Source organism: Zootoca vivipara, chromosome 6 (assembly GCF_963506605.1).
Source record: "Zootoca vivipara chromosome 6, rZooViv1.1, whole genome shotgun sequence".
NCBI classification, from domain to species: Eukaryota; Metazoa; Chordata; class Lepidosauria; order Squamata; family Lacertidae; genus Zootoca; species Zootoca vivipara.
Genome location: NC_083281.1, coordinates 93,268,957 through 93,287,471, shown reverse-complemented (window position 1 = coordinate 93,287,471; position 18,515 = coordinate 93,268,957). Strand labels below are relative to the sequence as shown.

At 45.1% G+C, this 18,515-nt stretch overlaps 1 protein-coding gene across 2 annotated transcripts in view; it reads left to right on the top strand.

The window, feature by feature from the left end:
• LOC118086970 (tetraspanin-15) overlaps positions 1 to 18,515 on the top strand; it is a 76,012-nt gene that overhangs the window by 43,242 nt on the left and 14,255 nt on the right. For both annotated transcript variants that reach the window (XM_035119098.2, XM_035119097.2), the window contains 3 exons: positions 4,314 to 4,427; positions 17,182 to 17,235; positions 18,225 to 18,341. In XM_035119098.2, the coding sequence (XP_034974989.1) occupies positions 4,314 to 4,427; positions 17,182 to 17,235; positions 18,225 to 18,341 (285 nt within the window). The remainder of the gene's footprint in view (positions 1 to 4,313; positions 4,428 to 17,181; positions 17,236 to 18,224; positions 18,342 to 18,515) is intronic.

Here is an 18,515-nt window from a genome sequence, read left to right as displayed (position 1 = left end):
GTTGGGGTGAGCAGATTTATGTCAACAAAATGATATTTGCTTTCCTGTTGAGACTTAATATTTAGAAAAACTGGTCAGGGATCAAAGTTTATTTGGGTCTTTGAAAGACCAGGAAAATAAAGTGCAGATCTGGAACCAAAATTCTCAGGTTCTTGCAGTTCTTAAGATCATTCTTTTGCAAAGGATCTTGGGCATCTTCAGTTCCTTTGACTGAGGAGCCAAGTATGAAAGGAAAAGACCAGTTTCAAAAGAAATAAATAGTACAAATTATGGTCCAATGAGAGAGTGGTTGTCTGAGTCCATAAATCTTCTTGATTTCTGCTTATTATATCCAGGCAGCTTAATGGCTACAATTTTGGGAGGTGTCTCCCTTGATGACTGACTTCTTATCTGCATATCAAGCAGACTCCACAGTGCATGCCCGTAGCAGGCTGAATTTGAAATGTCTTCCCTTATTGAGAGGCAAGGATTGGGGTGTCAAATGCATCCCTCCTCATTCCACCCCCAAATCCATCTTGTGATGCTTTTCTGGTTTGTGCTGTATAATTCTCCTGCATCTCTTTCAGAGTGCTTTGGGGAGTGTCTCCTTGGCTGTGCAGTCTGAGGGAGAGGGCAATATAACAGACCCCTGATGACCAGCCTGCAGCCCTTTTATTTATTTAAAGCATTTATCAACCACTTTTCAGCACTGGTGATGGTGTGCCAAAATAAATAAAAATGTTTTTAAAAATAAATTCAGCAGACAAATGAAAAACAGCCAAAAAAAAAAACCCAGCACCACTACCACCAGTGACAAAAACCTAAGCAAACCATCCTGCCAAACCAAAAACCAAGCAGAAGAGATGTGTTTTACACACACACACACACACACACACACACACACACACACACACACTTGTGGAAGTCCAATGAGAAAGAGAATGTGCTCCAGGAAGCAGTTCACTGCCTTGGGGCAATTGGCATGAAGGTCCAGCTTCTCTCTGGGACAATTTTCCCCTTGCACAAAGTTAGAAGAGCATCAGAGCAAAGGGAAAGGCACCTCTAAGTGGGACCCAGGCTGTGAAGGGGTTGAAAAGGTCAGCACTGGCACCTTGAGTTAAGACCAGAGGATGGAGTGGACTGAGAAAGCCATTTCCCAATTTGCCACCCTATTTGCATTTTGGGGTGGCTGTTTCAGGGGTTGCAATTCCATCCTTGGAACAATGTCAATGGAGACAGGAACAGGGCTTACTGGCCACAGAGATATGGTGGTGGCGGCAGCAAAGCTCTAGCTGCTCAGGAAGGCAGGTGGGCGGGCTGGCTGGCTGTGGCCATAGCACTGTTCATGCTGTTGCACCACTGAAGGTAGCAGCTTTCACAGCTGGTTTTTTTTAAGGGGATAGAGAAGACCTGCCCACAGCTGCCAGTCCTTTCCCAAGAGCTGTTGAACCATGTCCCCGTCCCCCCAAATGGAGCTGAAATAGCTGCCCCAATTCACCACCTTTGTCCACTCATGGAAACATACCTTGGAGACTGGCTGGTCTCCACCAAGGTCTGCTGCCTGTTGTGACCTGTTTGTCTTTGAGAATTGAAGCAGGTAACTGGATCTACCTGCCACAAACCATTCCCGGAGAAAGGGATGCTCATTTTGTTCATTTGCTGTGACAGCTGTGGCTGATCTCCCACATATTTCCTAGAGGCCTCTGGTTCAGTCTAATTTCCCAACTAAATGCTGCAGCAGGAACACATGAGCTCCATAAAACTGCCGGTGTTTAAACGCAGCCCAGCAGGTGAGTTGCAAGGAGGATGGATGTTGTACCCAAGCGCTGGCCAATGAGAACAGAGACAGGTGGAAGGCGATAAGTCTCTGCATCCAGCATCGAAATATCTTGATTGCCTGCAGAAATAATGTATTCTCAAAGCAAATGAAGCAGATTGAATTTCAGCCCTGTGAATCAGAGAACCAATATAGTATGAATGATTTTGCATGCTATTAGCTTGTGTGGATTTTCATGGGGTGAGAGGGGAAAGGAGAACGCAAACATTTTCCTCTTTTTGCAGATGTGAGGACATAACGATGAGTGGCAAGAGGAAATCAGGCCGCAAGGCAACCTTCCCCAACCTGGTGCCCTCCAGATTACTTTGGACTATGACTCCCATCAGCCCCAAGCAGCACAGCTATATGATCTTGAGACTGAAGGAGGTTGTAGTCCCAGCTGTCTGGAGGGGACCAAGTTGGGGTTATTATTCGTATAACATCCTTTATCCAAAGATCACAAGGCAGTTTACAAAATAAAAATACAAAATGAGAACACAAAATACATAGCAAAATACCAAAAACAAACCAATAAGCTCTCTCCCAGAAACACATTTAAAAGGCCATAGATTGTTTAATCAGTCTAAAGTGCCAAGGAAAAGGCCTGTTCCTGTGTTGCCACCCTCTGAACCTCTTGTGGAGCAGGCACACAGAGAACGGCCTCAGATGATGATCGCCCATTTAGGCTTGCCACCTGTCCTGTATGATAGAGGATCAATCGTCCTCGTTTCAATGTAAAATGCTACATCCTGTATTGATTCAGTATGTCCTGTATTTCCGCTCTCCCCCCCCCACACTTTCTAGGCCGAGTTAGGGATGCTCTCCAAATGTACAGTGGGCCCTCTGGTTACGAACTTAATTCGTTCCGGAGGTCTGTTCTTAAGCTGAAACCGTTCTTAACAAGGGGCGCGCTTTTGCTAATGGGACCTCCTGCTGTGAGATTTCCGTTCACATCCTGGGGCAAAGTTCGCAACCAGGAGCAGCTACCTCCGGGTTAGTGGAGCTCGTAACCCGAAGTGTTTGTAACCAGAGGTACCACTGTATGTGTGTGAAAAGATTGTGCATTTAAGCTCTGGGTGGTGAAGCACAAACAGATTTACAAATTTGTGTGTGCATGTGACAAATTCTAGAGAGGCCATGCAGTTAGGCAGCAATAGATTGTAATGGATTGCTTTGAAGTAATTTCAGCATCAGATTTTTTAAAAAAAATCACCCCAACACCCATCCCGCCCTGTCCTATATTTTGCCAGAGCAAAGGTGGCAACCCTAGTTCTGGGTCCCTTGTACCTACCTCACTGCAAAGTTTTTGAACATGGCAAGGAGATAATGGCTTTAACTGGGTCTCAGATCAGGCCATATGAAGACTGGAGGGAGGGGAAAACAGTCAGTACAGAATACAATTGATCCAAACCACGCTCACTGAAGTGCAGATAAAGAGACAAGTCAAATAAGTGCTGTGGATTTCTCCTTGGGAACACCATGCCCATGGTATTCTAAATATATGATACTGTTACGTGCTCCCCACCACTTTTGGCAGGTGAGAAGACTTCTTTTGGAGAAGACCTCACTGGAGACCAGGAATAGAAGGATTTTGTAGTTTTAGTTCTCTCAGTTTCTCACTTCCCCCCATTTTAAATTCAGTGCTGCACATTTTTGCAGCCATTTGCTAAAGAGAAAGAAAGCCCCCTTCATTCCACTATGGTCTCCATGATGATAAAATAAGCAGTGACAAAGGTTAGCTGAGATGGGATGCTTAAGGATGCAAAGGCTTACCTAGGGCAGCATCCCGATTCCCACAGTTGCTCACCAGATGCAGGTAGGAAGCCTATAAGCAGGGGGAGAGGGCAACAAAGCTCTCCTCATAATCCCCAGCTGCCCCTGAGCATGGATGTAAAATACAAGGGAATAGCACTGGCTCCAAGCTTCTTGTTGAGATGTAAAACAAGCATGCAAACAAACCAGACCTTACAGGGTTGAGTGATTTGAGGATGTTTAGCCTGAAAAAGAGGAGGCTGAGAGGTAATGTGAGAACCTTCTTCAAATATCTAAAGGGCTGTTACCCGAGAGAGCCAGCTAGTTTTATGCTGCTCTGGAGGGTAGGACCCAAACCAATGGATTCAAATTGCAAGAAGGGAGATTCCAATTAAACATTAAAAATAACTTTCTAGCAGCATGAGCTGTTTGACAGTGGAACAGGCTGCCTCGGAAGGTAGTGGGCTCTCCTTCATTGGAGGTTTTTAAACAAAGGTTGGATAGCGACCTATCGGGGATTCTTTAGCTTTGGTTCCTGCATTGCAGAGGGTTGGAATAGATGACCCTTGGTGTCCCAACTCCACAGTTCTAAAATTCTGTGAGTCAGGAGAGCACTGTGTTTATGCCCTGCTTGTGGGCTTCCAAAAATGGGCACCTGGCTGGCAACTGTAAGGGCAGGATGGGCCTTTGGTCTGATCCACCCAGAGCACTTCACATGTTCTTATCAATTATCTCCTTTCTCTCTCTCTCCTCCCCCCCCCACCAGTTTTCCTGCTGCGGAGGCGATGAATTCAGAGACTGGCATGTGAATCCATACCATTCCTGCAACAGCACTGGCCCTCTGTCTTGTGGGGTGCCCTACACATGCTGTATCAAGAAGGTGAGATGAAAGAAGTGCAAACCGTGAGTTTCTAAAAGAAAATGGAAGTTGTTAGGTGGACTTCTCTCCAACATCATGGGCTTCCTGCAGTGGTGCAATTTTTTTGGGTCACTGGCAAGCACCCAACGCTCCTGCTGAAGACTCCTGGTGGTGCAGCTCAGTGGCTTTCTTGCATTGCTTCACTTCAGGCAGAAGCCCTAGGTTCTGCACAACCCCAGCAATGCACAACTAACCGCACAGCCCACAGAAGCATCGCCAATCTGATAGGGGTGATGAGAGAGGCAATTGATTAATAAATACAGGCAACTCCCCATTTGTGTAGGGGTTGCATTCCAAGGCACCATGTGTGCCAGCCTCTTCCACCCCGCCCCCTTACAGTGCCAAAAATGGCGCACACATGTTGATCGCACGCAGATGGGGAGTTTACCTGTATATTATTGTACTACAGGTACAGATACACTACAGTGGCTTGCTCCACTTTCCAACTCTACCTACAGCTTTGCCATTTGCCCTTCCCACACAACTGGCCGAACCCTTTTCTCTTTACACTTTCTTGCCTATTCCCTGCTCCTCTCCTCACAGCTCACCCCAATTCTCTTAAAAGAGAGAGGAGACATTTCACATAATGGCTTAGCCCTTATGTGGTGCCTCCACCCTCTTCATTAAACCTCACTGCACCAGCATTTAATGGAGGGAAGATAGGCTTCACATAGGTAAAGGTAAAGGGACCCCTGGCCATTACGTCCAGTCGTGACCGACTCTCGGGTTGCGGCGCTCATCTCACATTATTGGCTGAGGGAGCTGGTGTACAGCTTCTGGGTCATGTGGCCAGCATGACAAAGCCGCTTCTGCCGAACCAGAGCAGCGCACGGAAACGCCGTTTACCTTCCCACTGCAGCTGCAGCAGTACCTATTTATCTACTTTGACGTGCTTTTGAACTGCTAGGTTTGCAGGAGCAGGGACCAAACAATGGGAGCTCACCCCATCGCAGGGATTTGAACTGCCGACCTTCTGATCGGCAAGCCCTAGGCTTTGTGGTTTAACCCACAGCGCCACATAGCGGGGTATGGCATATATTCCTTGAATGCTTAAAAATCCTGCTATGGCTTATTTTATGGGTATGTCTTAAAATATGAGAAACAGGGTATATATACATGAGAGAGAGAAGTTAAACAGGCATAGTGACCATGATTATCACATGCTACAACTTTGTCAAGTTTTAGCATGTTTGGTGAATGTGAGTTGCCCCCAAAAGACTAGCATCTAGATAGATTTTTGTAGTTCGGATGTATTTTCTTCCCCCTCTCTTCCCTCTTCTCCGGTCTTTATAACTTATTTCTCCCCATGAACTGTGACATCGATCTTCCAGAATTAAATATGTTTTTTACAAGGGATGGATCCTGGTGCTCTTAGTATTGCCCAGCTCTGGATGCTGCAACCAGTAACTCCAAGATCCCTACATTCTCAACCTATCTCTCATTGTCTGAGGCATTTTCCTTCCCCTGCAGCCAACTGATTCCTGCCACTCTGTCCCTCTATATCCAATATTCAATATTGCCTCCTCCTTCTGTGTCACACCATGCCACCAAACCCTCCTGAAAACAATTCCAAATCCTTCGTCTGATGGCTTTTGGGGACAAAGCGCATTAAGCTGATATATATGAACTTGATGCGGCCCACATAAGCTTTTAATGACATTTCATTGTTTTAATAGTTTTAGTCTTTCCCCTTGAATGACTATTGATTCTTGGCTGCTTTTATCTGCTGTTTATAAGACTGTGTTTTTAATATGATGACTGATCTTAGGCGCCTGAGGGCAAGGCAAGATATACTTGGAGGAGGGGAGGGTTGCTGCTGCAGAGTTTCTACCAAAGGGGTTATTGGAGTTCAGACCACCCTGCCAGATACCTGCAGATATTGTTACCTTTCATGAATTGGTTGGGTCTTTAAAACAAAAAACAAAACAAAACTTCCAGCCACAGAGAATTCAGTGGTATGTTTTTGTTTCAAGAAATGCCTTCAAAATTAACCAGTTAAGATTGCGCCCTCTGGACCATGTGGTACTCGTTCCCCACTGACTTTCTGAAATCCACTCAGTATTGTAGACAGCCCCATCATAAATAGATTTAAGTTGTTTTTCAAAGCAGAGGACCATTGTACTGCCCTCCCTATAATGTTCTATTGGTGGGTATTTTCTACTCCTTAATTCTTTGTACATATTAGGAATCCTGCTTATTTATCTTTGGCACTTCTATGTGGCTGCAGATATGTCCCCACCCCACCCCACCCCCGTGCTCCAAAATATATAAACTTCATTGCATCCAGTGATGAGCTGGAATGTGTTTAGAGGTGGACAACCAAGATGATAAAGGGTCTGGGAAGTGAGCCTTGCACAGAGTGCTGGAGAGAGTTGGGTATGTTTAACCCAGAGGAGAGAAGACTGAGAGGTGATATGAGAGCCATCTTCAAATACTGGAAGGCTGCCACATGGAGGATGGAGCAAGCTTGAAGTGAACCAATGGATTTAAATGACAAGAAAGGAGATTCCACCTAAGCATTAGGAAGAACTTTTTGAGGGCAAGAGCTGTTAGACAGTGGAATGGATTACCTGGGAAGGTGGTGGACTCTCCTTCATTGAAAGGTTTTAACCAGAGGTTGGATGTCCATCTTTGCAGGGGGTTGGACTAGATCAGTGTTTCTCAACCGCTGTTCCGCGGTACACTAGTGTGCCGCCAGACGCTGGCTGGTGTGCCGGGACATGCCGCGGCGAGAAGGGCGATTTGCTGCCTTGTCACGTGCCGCCGGCCTTGGGCAGCCCCCCCCCCAAAAAAAAAAAGAGAGAGAAGAGGCCAGGCGCTGCAGGGCGCTCCGAGCGCTCGGCACTTTGGAGCGCTCCGCTCTGCAGCCACCGGCCTTGGGCAGCCCCCAGAAGAAGAAGAAGAAGAAGAAGAAGAAGAAGAAGAAGAAGAAGAAGAAGAAGAAGAAGAAGAAGAAGAGGCCAGGCGCTGCAGGGCGCTCCGAGCGCTCGGCGCTTCGGAGCGCTCCGCTCTGCAGCCGCCGGCCTTGGGCAGCAAAAAAGAAAAGAAAAGAGGCCAGGCGCTGCAGGGCGCTCAGAGCGCTCGCCGTTTCGGAGCGCTCCGCTCTGCAGCTGCCGGTTCCAGGCACCGAGGCGGCAGGCCTCGGGCAGCCCCCCCCCAAAAGAAGAGGCCAGGCGCTGCAGGGCGCTCCGCGCGCTCCCTGCTGCTACAGCAGCAGCAACAGCAGCCGGTTCCAGGCCCCTCTGGCTGGCTGGGGCGCTCGGTGGTCTCGCTCTACAGGGCATGGAGGTATGTCTTATGGAGGTGGTGTGCCTCGTGATTTTTTTCACGGAACAAGTGTGTCGTGGCCCAAAAAAGGTTGAGAAACACTGGACTAGATGACCATTGGGGTATCCTCCAAGCCTAGTTGAAGTGATCAGTGAATCGCTTGGTCACTCTGCCTCCAAGATAAAGTTGTTTTCAGTGCAGGCTAAAACTCCATGGGCTTGTAATGAAGATTAAGTCCCATGGAGGTTAGAAGTAGCAAGAGCTCTGAATATGTGGCTGTTTTTTTCACCTCTCTGTGGGAGCCAGTGAAAGTGCTGTGTTTTTCACCTCTCTGTGGGAGCCGGCACAGCTCTGCCATTGCTTTTGACTTGAGTTTCCTTGGGTTTTATCCTCTGTGATTCAGAGTGCTGCGGGATGTCAAGCTGGTGCATGAAAGGCACACGAGGGGAGGTATTGCTGGGGTTTTAAATCACATTGTCAGTCCCCTCCATGTGCAGTTCTCTGGGTGCACGTGATCCCTGCTACACAATTGCTGTGTACAGTTCAGTAAGACCTTTTGTCCAAGGATCCACGTGCTTGGCAAACATTAGGCAGGCTAGTGGTGGTAGAGGTGTAACAGATTGCAAGACAGAGGGAGCCTCTTCCTTCTAGGTTTGGGGGTGGGATCCTGCTTCCAAACTCAGCTTTATCACAGTTGCAGGACTGGATCACCCTTGTGGGCTGTGAATGGCACTCTTGCTCCCGTTCATTTAAGAAGAGGGCCTGTAGCTCAGTGGCAGGCCATCTGCTTTTCCTCGGGTTCAATCCCCGGCACCTTCAGATATGCCTGGAAGAGATTCCCTGCCTGATACCCTGGAGAGCTGCTGCCAGTCAGTGCAGGCAATGCTATGCTAGACCAAAGGCAGCTTTCTCCATTCATGAGGGTGGGGAGTGGATTTTTTAGATGGGCCTCAGAAGAACTTGGAAGCTCCCTTCAGAGAGCCTGCCTGTTGTGATGGTTAGAGTGTCAGACCCAGACCTGGGAGACCAGGGTTCAAATCCCCCACTCAGCCATGAAGCTGACTGGGTGACCTTGGGCCTGTTGAGCCTAGCCTCTGCCTCATAGGGTTGTTTTGGGGATTAACAGAAGAGGGGGCAAACCATGTCTCCACCCTCATCGTTCAGCCTGGACACTGAAAACCAGCACTGAGGGCCTTTTGGTGGTTCCCACACGGCGAGATGTGAAGCGACAGGGAACCAGACAGAGGGCCTTCTCAGTAGTGGCACCCACCTTGTGGAATGACATCCCATCAGATGTCAAGGAGAAAAGTAATTATATCACTTCTAGGAGCCATCTGAAGGCAGCCCTGTATAGGGAAGCTTTTTAAGATTTAATGTTTTACTATGTTTTTATATATTCTGGAAGCTGCCCAGAGTGGCTGGGGCAACCCAGTCAGATGGGTGGGGTACAAATAATAATAACTGATTATGAAATCCTTGGAGGAAAAGGTGGGGTGTATATGCAATAATATATGCAAACAAATGAATAAAATAGAGCAAGTGCTTTGCATGCAGAAGGTATTGGGTTCAATCCCTGGCATCTCAAGGTAGGGTTGGGAAAAGATTTTGGCATCTGAAATCCTGGAGAGCTATTGCCAGCCAATGTTGACAATACTACAATATTGTGCTAGATGGAAAATTGCAAAAGTGGCTCAGCTGCCCCTTCCTATGTTGCACTCTGTGTTTTCCATCTAGCACAATATTGTAGTTTGCACTTCTGGGAGTTCTCGGTCCACATACTGCCTAAGCCTGCCTTGTAGAATTTTAAGCATAACCTTGCTAGCGTGTGAAATGAGCGCAATTGTGCAGTAGTTGGAGCATTCTTTGGCTCTGCCCTTCTTTGGGATAGGGATGTAGACTGATCTTCTCCAATCCTCTGGCCATTGCTGAGTTCTCCAAACAACATGTTACTCTACTGTAAGGTTGTCATACACTATAAGCTCCCATCCATCTGCTGTAACAACATTGGGCTACATTAGGGAGGCTGGCATTACCCACACCCTCTCAACTCCAGAGACACAGTGTTGCATAATGGTTAGGGTGTTGGACCATGATCTGAGAGACCAGAGTTTGAAACCCCACTTAGCCACGACACTCACTGGGTGATCTTGGGCCAGTCACTGTGTTCTCTTAGCCTAACCTAACTCACAGAACAGTTGAAACAAAATATAAAAAATCCTTCCAGTAGCACCTTAGAGACTAACTAAGTTTGTCATTGGTATGACGATTATGATATCTGGCTTTAGTCAGGTGAGGAAGTATGAGATATTTTAAGCGTATTCAATAGTCACTTCCTAGGGACAGAAATGTATTCACCAGATCTGGGATGCATTACGTTCAAAGCCATTGGTCACATGGGAAATATATAACCTGGAGGACCTCAACTAATTGGGTTTTTTTAATGAATAATTTGTCCACAAGTCTTAGATATCCAATACAATCAGTTTGACAATCCAATATTCTTTCTACCACCCCCTGAATTGAAATCTGCCTTTCTCCAAGGCTAGCTGTCTGGAATCACACACTTGGAAAATCAGTGAATAAAAATATACTGCCTGCCACTTTGCTGCCAGCCCTTTAAGAATTTTTTGCATTGCACATTATTAGTATTAGTAATAATTAAACTTAGTTGCTTTTTTTAAAAGAAAAGTAATTCAAAGTTATTTACAGCAATAAATTACACATAGATTAAAACATCTAAAACTCATTGATACATTATATATTTAAAGGCATTGGAACTCTTCATGGAAGGCAAATCTGATTTTTTTCTGCTATGCCCATTGATGTTCAAAATGGCAGCAGAGTACCACCGAGGGAATTTGTAACTGTGTTAGTTCTGCTCAGTCTTATTTTCTGGAGTGTTCTTCTTTAAGCACTTAGGAATGGCGAATTATTGGTAAGGGACTTCATTGCTTAATGTGACTCTCACACCTAAAGGCATCATTCTAACAATGGGGAAAAGAGGCAATATCTTTTTGGAGGAAACAGAACACCTGAGACCAGTAGCACATTCAAACATTTTTCCGTTTGTCTTCTGAGATCTCCAACTGATGGGCTTGCAATAGCAGCTGGCTGGGAAGTGTGTTGTCTCTAGATCAGACCCCTACAGCAGAACTAGCCCTTAACACAGTAGTCCAGGGCAGAAAAGACAAAACGACAGTGCAAATGTGTCTTGAACAAAAATGTTCAGAAAAATGAGCTGTTCAACATTGACCTCCTGAACACCAAGTTATGGGGTCAAATGAGGCTTTGGGGGTTAATTTGTTATGCCTGCATGTTATGCCCCATTTGTTTTTGTTTTTTTGGGTAATATCAAAGGAGAAATTCTAACTTTGATTTATTTATATATATTTTAAAAATAATATTTTGGTTTTATTTTTTAATACTGATGACTGATGTTTTAATGTATTTTTAATCTTTTGTTGGAAACCACCCAGAGTGACTGGGAAAACCCAGCCAGATGGGCAGGGTATAAATAATTTATTATTATTATTATTATTATTATTATTATTATTATTATTATTATTATACCAAGGTGCTAATTTTGTGATATGAATACAACTATGTTTGTGGTGGGGGGAGTAATAAAATCTAAAAGTACACTTCTGGTTAATTTGGTTTTTGTTGTTCCATTTTAAAATGGGTGTGCAAATAATTCAATTATTAACAGAAGTGTATCATATACCAATTTACTGCTTTGCTTTGCAAGTGGTACCATTAAGAAGCAGGTATCAGGAATTGCTGACTATTGCCCCATGTGGTGATATATGCAACTGCAGCTGCTCAGTGAAGAGCATAGCTGCCAAGTTTTCCCTTTTCTCGCGAGGAAGCCTATTCAGCATAAGGGAAAATCCCTTAAAATAAGGGATAACTTGGCAGCTATGGTGAAGAGTCTCCCCAACTTTGGTCTGGCCTCCACCTCCATTGGTGACCAGTGGATCCCCTGGATAGGACAGAGGCTAAGAGAAAGAGAAAGATGTCCTTTACAGTGCTGAATTTTGCAAATTCTGCATTCAAGGGCAGAAAAACACACCTAAAGGTCTTAAGCTGTATTTACACACAGTAGTAGCAAATGAAACTCTATTCACCAAAGCAGTTATGTGTTCATCTCCGGAATATGACTCTACTCAGTGTTTCAGGAGGGCCCTTTGTCGACAGAAGAAATAATCACTTTGGGGGGAATCTTGGGAGTCCAGCACAGCTGGGCCTTAGCATAAGGATGTGGTATGAACAAAGTTCTATGGTTGATCTAGTCATTGACAGTGCCTAAGTGAGTCCATGCAAAATTTTAGTGGCCTCCCCTACTGTCATGACTCAGCCAGTAGCTCTAGCTTTTAAAAAAACCCAGTGCTGGACTTGAATAACTTCTGGAACAATGTATATTTACCAGCTCTGTGCTCTGCCTGCTTTTGAATCTCCTGCCTGTGTGAAAATTGACCACGGAACTGCCCTGACTTTGCCTCTCACCTGACTCTTTGTTGTGTGCTCCACTTGCCTGGACTTTATCTTGGGCCAGCCCTGCTTTGGGTGCAGTGTGGCTGCTGGCAAGCCCCCTTGTGGATGAAATTGCCTCCGCAAGGGAACTGCAGTTTGAGACCTCGTGTTTGTGCATGGACAAAGATGTTTCAGCTACACAGACCATCCTTGCAATGCTAAAACCAGAACAACATTGTCACTTGAGTGAGAGTAAGTGCTGGGTGGCATGGGTGTAATATAGCCAGGATACTGATTCATGAATACTGAGGAACATGACTGGGAAATTAGCCCATATTTGTGTCTTTTTAAAGAAGAATAGAGCTGTGACTCTGGGATCAGAGAAAGCAGTGAAAATTGATGGCAAGGAAGTACATGTTGTCCAAGACCTGTTCCAGCACTTGGCAGTGATCACTAGCAATGAATGCCCACAGAGAGATCAAATAAATTGTGGCTTACGAGTTAGTTGCCTAGCTCTGTTCCAGTCCAAGTGTTTCACCAGGTGAGCAAAGCATCATTAGAAGATGCAATTTAGAAGATTACTGATCCATCAAACATTAAGCACAGTCTGCATTCATGCATATACATGACTGATAGTGGTTGGCTTCTGCAAAAATATAACATGATAAGCAAATTCAGTATACAACTTATGTGATATATATACAAGCAATTTGATTTGGTTTTGGTTTTCAGAGGCTATAACTGGCTTGCCTAAAGGGTTGGAACTATTGAATTTTCTGGAGCAATGAGATTCATTAAGAAAAAGGACATGCTCATTTGGAATCCAAAGAACAAAGAAGCATCATTTCTGCTGTTAGAATGGAAATAATCTTAGTTTCCTATGCATCTTGTGTCCAAGGGAATGATATCTGATGATATGCATCATGAGGGAACAGTACAGGCTTCCTGGTCTTCCTATTGCTACCTGGCAGTGCTAAGGCCCAAGGATTCTATTGTTCAAATCAGAGCTTTTTTTTCAGCTGCAACTGGCCAGAACTCAGTTCCGACACCTTTCAGATGGACACCATTGCCATTCTAAGAGAATGAGGAAGGTGTTCATGGTAAGTTCCAGCACCTCTTTTTCTAGGAAAATAGCACTGGTTAAAAGTCTTGCAGAAAGACCATTTGGTCCATTTAATGCCATTCTGAGCTGGGTTGAGGTGTGACATCTGGTTTCTATAGAACTGAAAAGCAAGTTTGATTGTCACTCCATCTTCTTCACTATACTTAAAAGAATGGAGTTGGAAGGTCTGTCATCTGGCATGAAACCAGAAAAGCCTGTGGTGGGTGCATTGTTGGAGAAGTATATGTGCTGGTCGTGTCACACAAGAAACAAGCTCCTTAGAACACTTTCTGAACAATTCATTGCATGCGCTGCAACAGATTTGAGAGTGCACAGTGTGGAGGCCGAAGGAGACAGCAAGTCACCATGTTGACATATGAGACCTAGGGAGGAGACCACATTGATTATATAGGTATTTTTCTCTGTGTAAAATAATTAAACTGCTTGATTAGTTTTGCACTATGTGCCTAAGATCCTATGTGGAAAATGCAGCAGGGAGCATGGAGGGCCACCCTTACAGTGGCTATAAGCAGCTGGATGTGGTGGCCTGTGCCACCTTCCAGTCCCTTGCTCAACCACAGTGTTCTAAGCAGTCACACCAACCTACCTTCAGATCTTAAGGTGCTATATTATTATTGTTTTACAATTACCGTATATCCCACCTTTCCTCCAAGGAGCATACAGTGGAGTGTATGGTTCTCCTCCCCCTCCATTTTATCCTCACAACATCCCTGCAAGATATGTTAGACTGGCTAAGTAGGAATTTGACCCCTGGACTCCCAGGTCCTGGGCCTGACACTCTAACCACTACACCACACTTGGTGCTGGTCAGTATATATCACGGCATCAGTTTTCAGGACCTGCCACTAATCGGGGAGGGGGCACCTCAGTTGTCAGATGCTGACAGGGTGTGGGGAGAGCAACAAGATGTTGGAGAAGATGGCCTGCTTTGGGGGCCCTGCCTTGTGCCTGTCACCAAGGTTCAGTTGCCAGTCTGCTCAGCTTTTGTATATTGAATGGGGTGTGGAATTTTGTCCTTTGCCTCAGAAATCAAGTCATCCACAATTTGATCATGAGTGAAGGAGTCTGAGCTGATCTACATTAACTCTGGAGGGTGAAGAACCCAGAGTTGTTTTCTCAGAGGGTATCTCATATGGCACTGACGTAGACTCAGGGATTGCAGAGGAGAAGCCACTGTGCTTTATAGGGTTTCAGTCTCCTCCAAGCTTCCCATCAGACAAGTCATTGCTTTTGAGTGCCTCCCTCACCATCTTGCCACAAGGGCATGACAGCACAGCCAGCTGTGTGGAACACCATAGGCCTATTCCTTACACAGCTCTTAAACCCTAAATGCTTGCTTCAGCCCCTTCTTAGCCCCTCTGGCTGGCCCACATCACTCCCTTCTCATCTGTGGCAAATTGTAGCACGAGGAAAGAATTTATCTCTCCACACATTTCATAATTTTATAAACCTCTCTTCTGTTGCTGCCTCCCACCTTCTTAGTCAACCAAATGCTACCTTTCATATTTAATATCACCCGTGGCTTATGGTAAATAAAGCATTTCAGTTACTGCAATTGCCAGGGTAACAATTACCCTGAACCAATGCCTGAACTTTCCCCTGCTAGGATACAACCTTAATGAAATTGCTTTCATTTTGGCCTTGGGATCCACACCTCCCTTCTTTGCCTCTAGGTTAAATGCCATTGAGAGGGGACAATTGCCTGAAATGTAACCCAGATAGGAATTTGCAGTCACTTCACATTTATGCATTAGGCCCAAGAGCATTTCAATCGTGTTCTATGGTGGTAAGTAAAAAGGAAAAGGGGAAAATCACTTCTAGACTTATTGTTCTTCAGAACTCCTCAGTTTTACTATGAGGAGGACTGATATTACTGCTCTGTTTGGCTCTACTACAAAGGAAATCAATGGAAAGCGATTCCTTTGCCTTCTGGAGGCCCTGTCATGACTTGGGTCTTCAGTTCCTGGGCCTTGTGTTCCGCAAGAGTCAAAAGGAATACAGGATTATGCAAAGACGTCACACATCATTATTTATGGAAAACCTTTTCAGTCAGAATGACAGTGTCTGCAAATGAAAATTAAGTCTGCCTTGAAGGCATGGAGGAGAAAGAAAATGATCAAAACACGCAATTTGCATTTCTTTGGGCTGGGGTATAAGGAATTATGGTAGATGATCAGATGTATAGCTCATATCCACTAGACTCTAGGAGCTTTGTGGGCCCAATTTTATGGCTCTCCTTTAGAGCTGAGGTTCAGTAGGGCCCTCCCTACAGAAGTTCTGGCACCTACTGAAGACTGTTTTTATTCCAGCAGGCATTTTAATTGAAGTTGGAATTTGTATTTTTAACTGATCTTTATTTTTTTGTATAGTATCTTTGTAACCCACTTAGATACTATTGTGGTTAAGTGGTATATAAATTGTTTTTTTATATAAAAGAGAGAGAGAGAATCACAACTCACCACCTACCCAGCTACTTAGGTCCACACTATACATTTAAAGGGCTTCCCCCAAAGAATCCTTGGAGCTGTTGTTTGTCAAGGATGCTAATAGTTGTTGTTGTTGTTGTTTAGTCGTTTAGTCGTGTTTGACTTTTCGTAACCCCATGAACCAGAGCACGCCAGGCACTCCTGTCTTCCACTGCCTCCCGCAGTTTGGTCAAACTCATGTTCGTAGCTTCGAGAACACTGTCCAACCATCTTGTCCTCTGTCGTCCCCTTCTCCTAGTGCCCTCAATCTTTCCCAACATCAGGGTGTTTTCCAGGGACTCTTCTCTTCTCATGAGGTGGCCAAAGTATTGGAGCCTCAGCTTCACGATCTGTTCTGATTTCCTTCAGAATGGATAGGTTTGATCTTCTTGCAGTCCATGGGACTCTCAAGAGTCTCCTCCAGCACCATAATTCAAAAGCATCAATTCTTTGGCGATCAGCCTTCTTTATGGTCCAGCTCTCACTTCCATACACCACTACTGGAAAAACCATAGCTTTAACTATACGGACCTTTGTCGGCAAGGTGATGTCTCTGCTTTTTAAGATGCTGTCTAGGTTTGTCATTGCTTTTCTCCCAAGAAGCAGGCGTCTTTTAATTTCGCGACTGCTGTCACCATCTGCAGTGATCATGGAACCCAAGAAAGTAAAATCTCTCACTGCCTCCATTTCTTCCCCTTCTATTTGCCAGGAGGTGATGGGACCAGTGGCCATGATCTTAGTTGTTAGGAGACCTCTAATAAATGCTCCCAGCACTCTTAACAAACTATAGCTCCCAGGATTCTTTGTTATAATAGTTCAAATTTCTAATGCAGACGGGCCATATGTCAGCCTTCTCCTTGAATGAATAGAAGGAGTTTGGAGTAGATAGAGTTTGATGATTCTGTGAATGGAGTTGGCATATTGGAAGTGAATAGATCTACCTTAGCAAATGGAGCAAAGGCTGAAAAATGAGACCCTTCCCCATGTACACTTGATGTGCCTTGAGTCTGTCCCCACCCCCCTTCACTGCTTGGAATTTTGCAAAGTGGCAGTTATACCCATTTCCCCACCGCCGTGACAACCGGGGGTCAGGGGATTGAAATATATCTAAAGGAGACTTCAGCCATCTTAAAAGCTGCTGCAGAGTCTGAGGTGCTTTCAGTGCAAAGTTCCGACTCTCCAAATGCAAGTGTTCAAAAGGCCAGAGGGTGGCCAATATTAAACTCTTTTGTGGCTTGGTTTGTCAACAGTTTTTGTGGTCTGGTGAAAAGTCTTAAGAGAAAGAGAGAGAATCCTACCCTCTTTTACCTTTCTTGTGACTTTTAAAAACAACAAACCCACTATCCACTTGCACTGAGTTTGGATCTTCTTCTCCCTCTCTTAATAGGCCCCAGGAGAAGTCATTAACACACTGTGTGGATACAAGACTCTAAATAAAGAGGTAACAAACAATTTTTAAGGTACCCGAGGGCTGAGCCAGGCATTGGGTAGCAGACATTTGTGGAGGGAGGAGGTTGTCCTTTGTGGGGCAGACGAGGGGGGGAGTAAGGGAGTCCTCACCCAATGAAGCTGAGTAGAGAGAGCTTAAGGACAGGTGACAGGCAAGGCTTCCTCACACAGCACATAGTTCAGGTATGGAATTTGCTACCACAAGATGGGCAGCTATCTTGGTTGGCATTGAATGCAAGCTAGACAAATTCATGGGGGACAAGGCTACCAATGGCTGTGGCCTCCCCCCACTAGGAGGTCTCGAGTACCAGGTGCCAGGGATCATGAGCTGGAACTCGTGTCTTACTTGTGAGCTTCCCATTGCGGCATCTGGCTGGCTTCTGGAATAAGAATGTAAGAAGAGACGTGGAAAATGTTTGCAAAATACTTAAAAACTCAGTGTAAGAAAAGTTAGAACGCAAATAGGATTTGAGTAAGAAGAGCAGTGGGGGCGAACTTTTTGTTTTTATTGGGAGATAAGGTGAAGGTATAGAGTAACTATAATATGCAGCATAAATTGAAATTTTGAGGGAACCAGGGAGGGAGGGAGGGAGGGAGGGAGGGGAAGTCGTAGGTGGAATGACTGATTGCTAAATTTGAAATGTTGTTGGATTGTTTAAAAATTGTAAATAAATTGATCAGGCCAAAGTCCCTTCTGGTCCAGCCTCCTGTTCTCATGGTGGCCAACCAGGTGCCCCCAGCGGAAGCCCACAAACAGGAATGGAGCTCAACAGCAGCTCTCTCCCCGCCTGCAATTCCCAGCAACTGGGATTCCAAGGCACACTGTTTTTGACTTGCTATGTTGGAATCAAAACGCATAATACCAATTGGTTTTTGGTAGTCCCATGAGATCCCTGTTAGTCTCGTGTAATTTACAAGGAGAGCTGAGGGAGTTACTCAGACTCGAAATATTGCCTTTAATGTGATTTGTTCTCTTTGTAGCGCCTGGAGCTGGTGGCCACGATTCATGTACGTGGCTGCATCCATGCGGTCGGATTGTGGCTTAAAGACAATTTTGAAGCCACTTTTGGAATTGTTTGCTCTCTGCTGTTTCCACAGGTATGTAATAAACATTGTGTTGCTCCTGGATGGCTATTCAGAGGTGTGTGTTTTCCTCCCAAACAGAGGTGAAGATATTCCTTCTTTACTATAGATCACCATGAAACTACATTCCGACAAAATTCTGCATTAATTAAGCCAGATGGTTGGGGTGTTGATGAAATTATTATTATT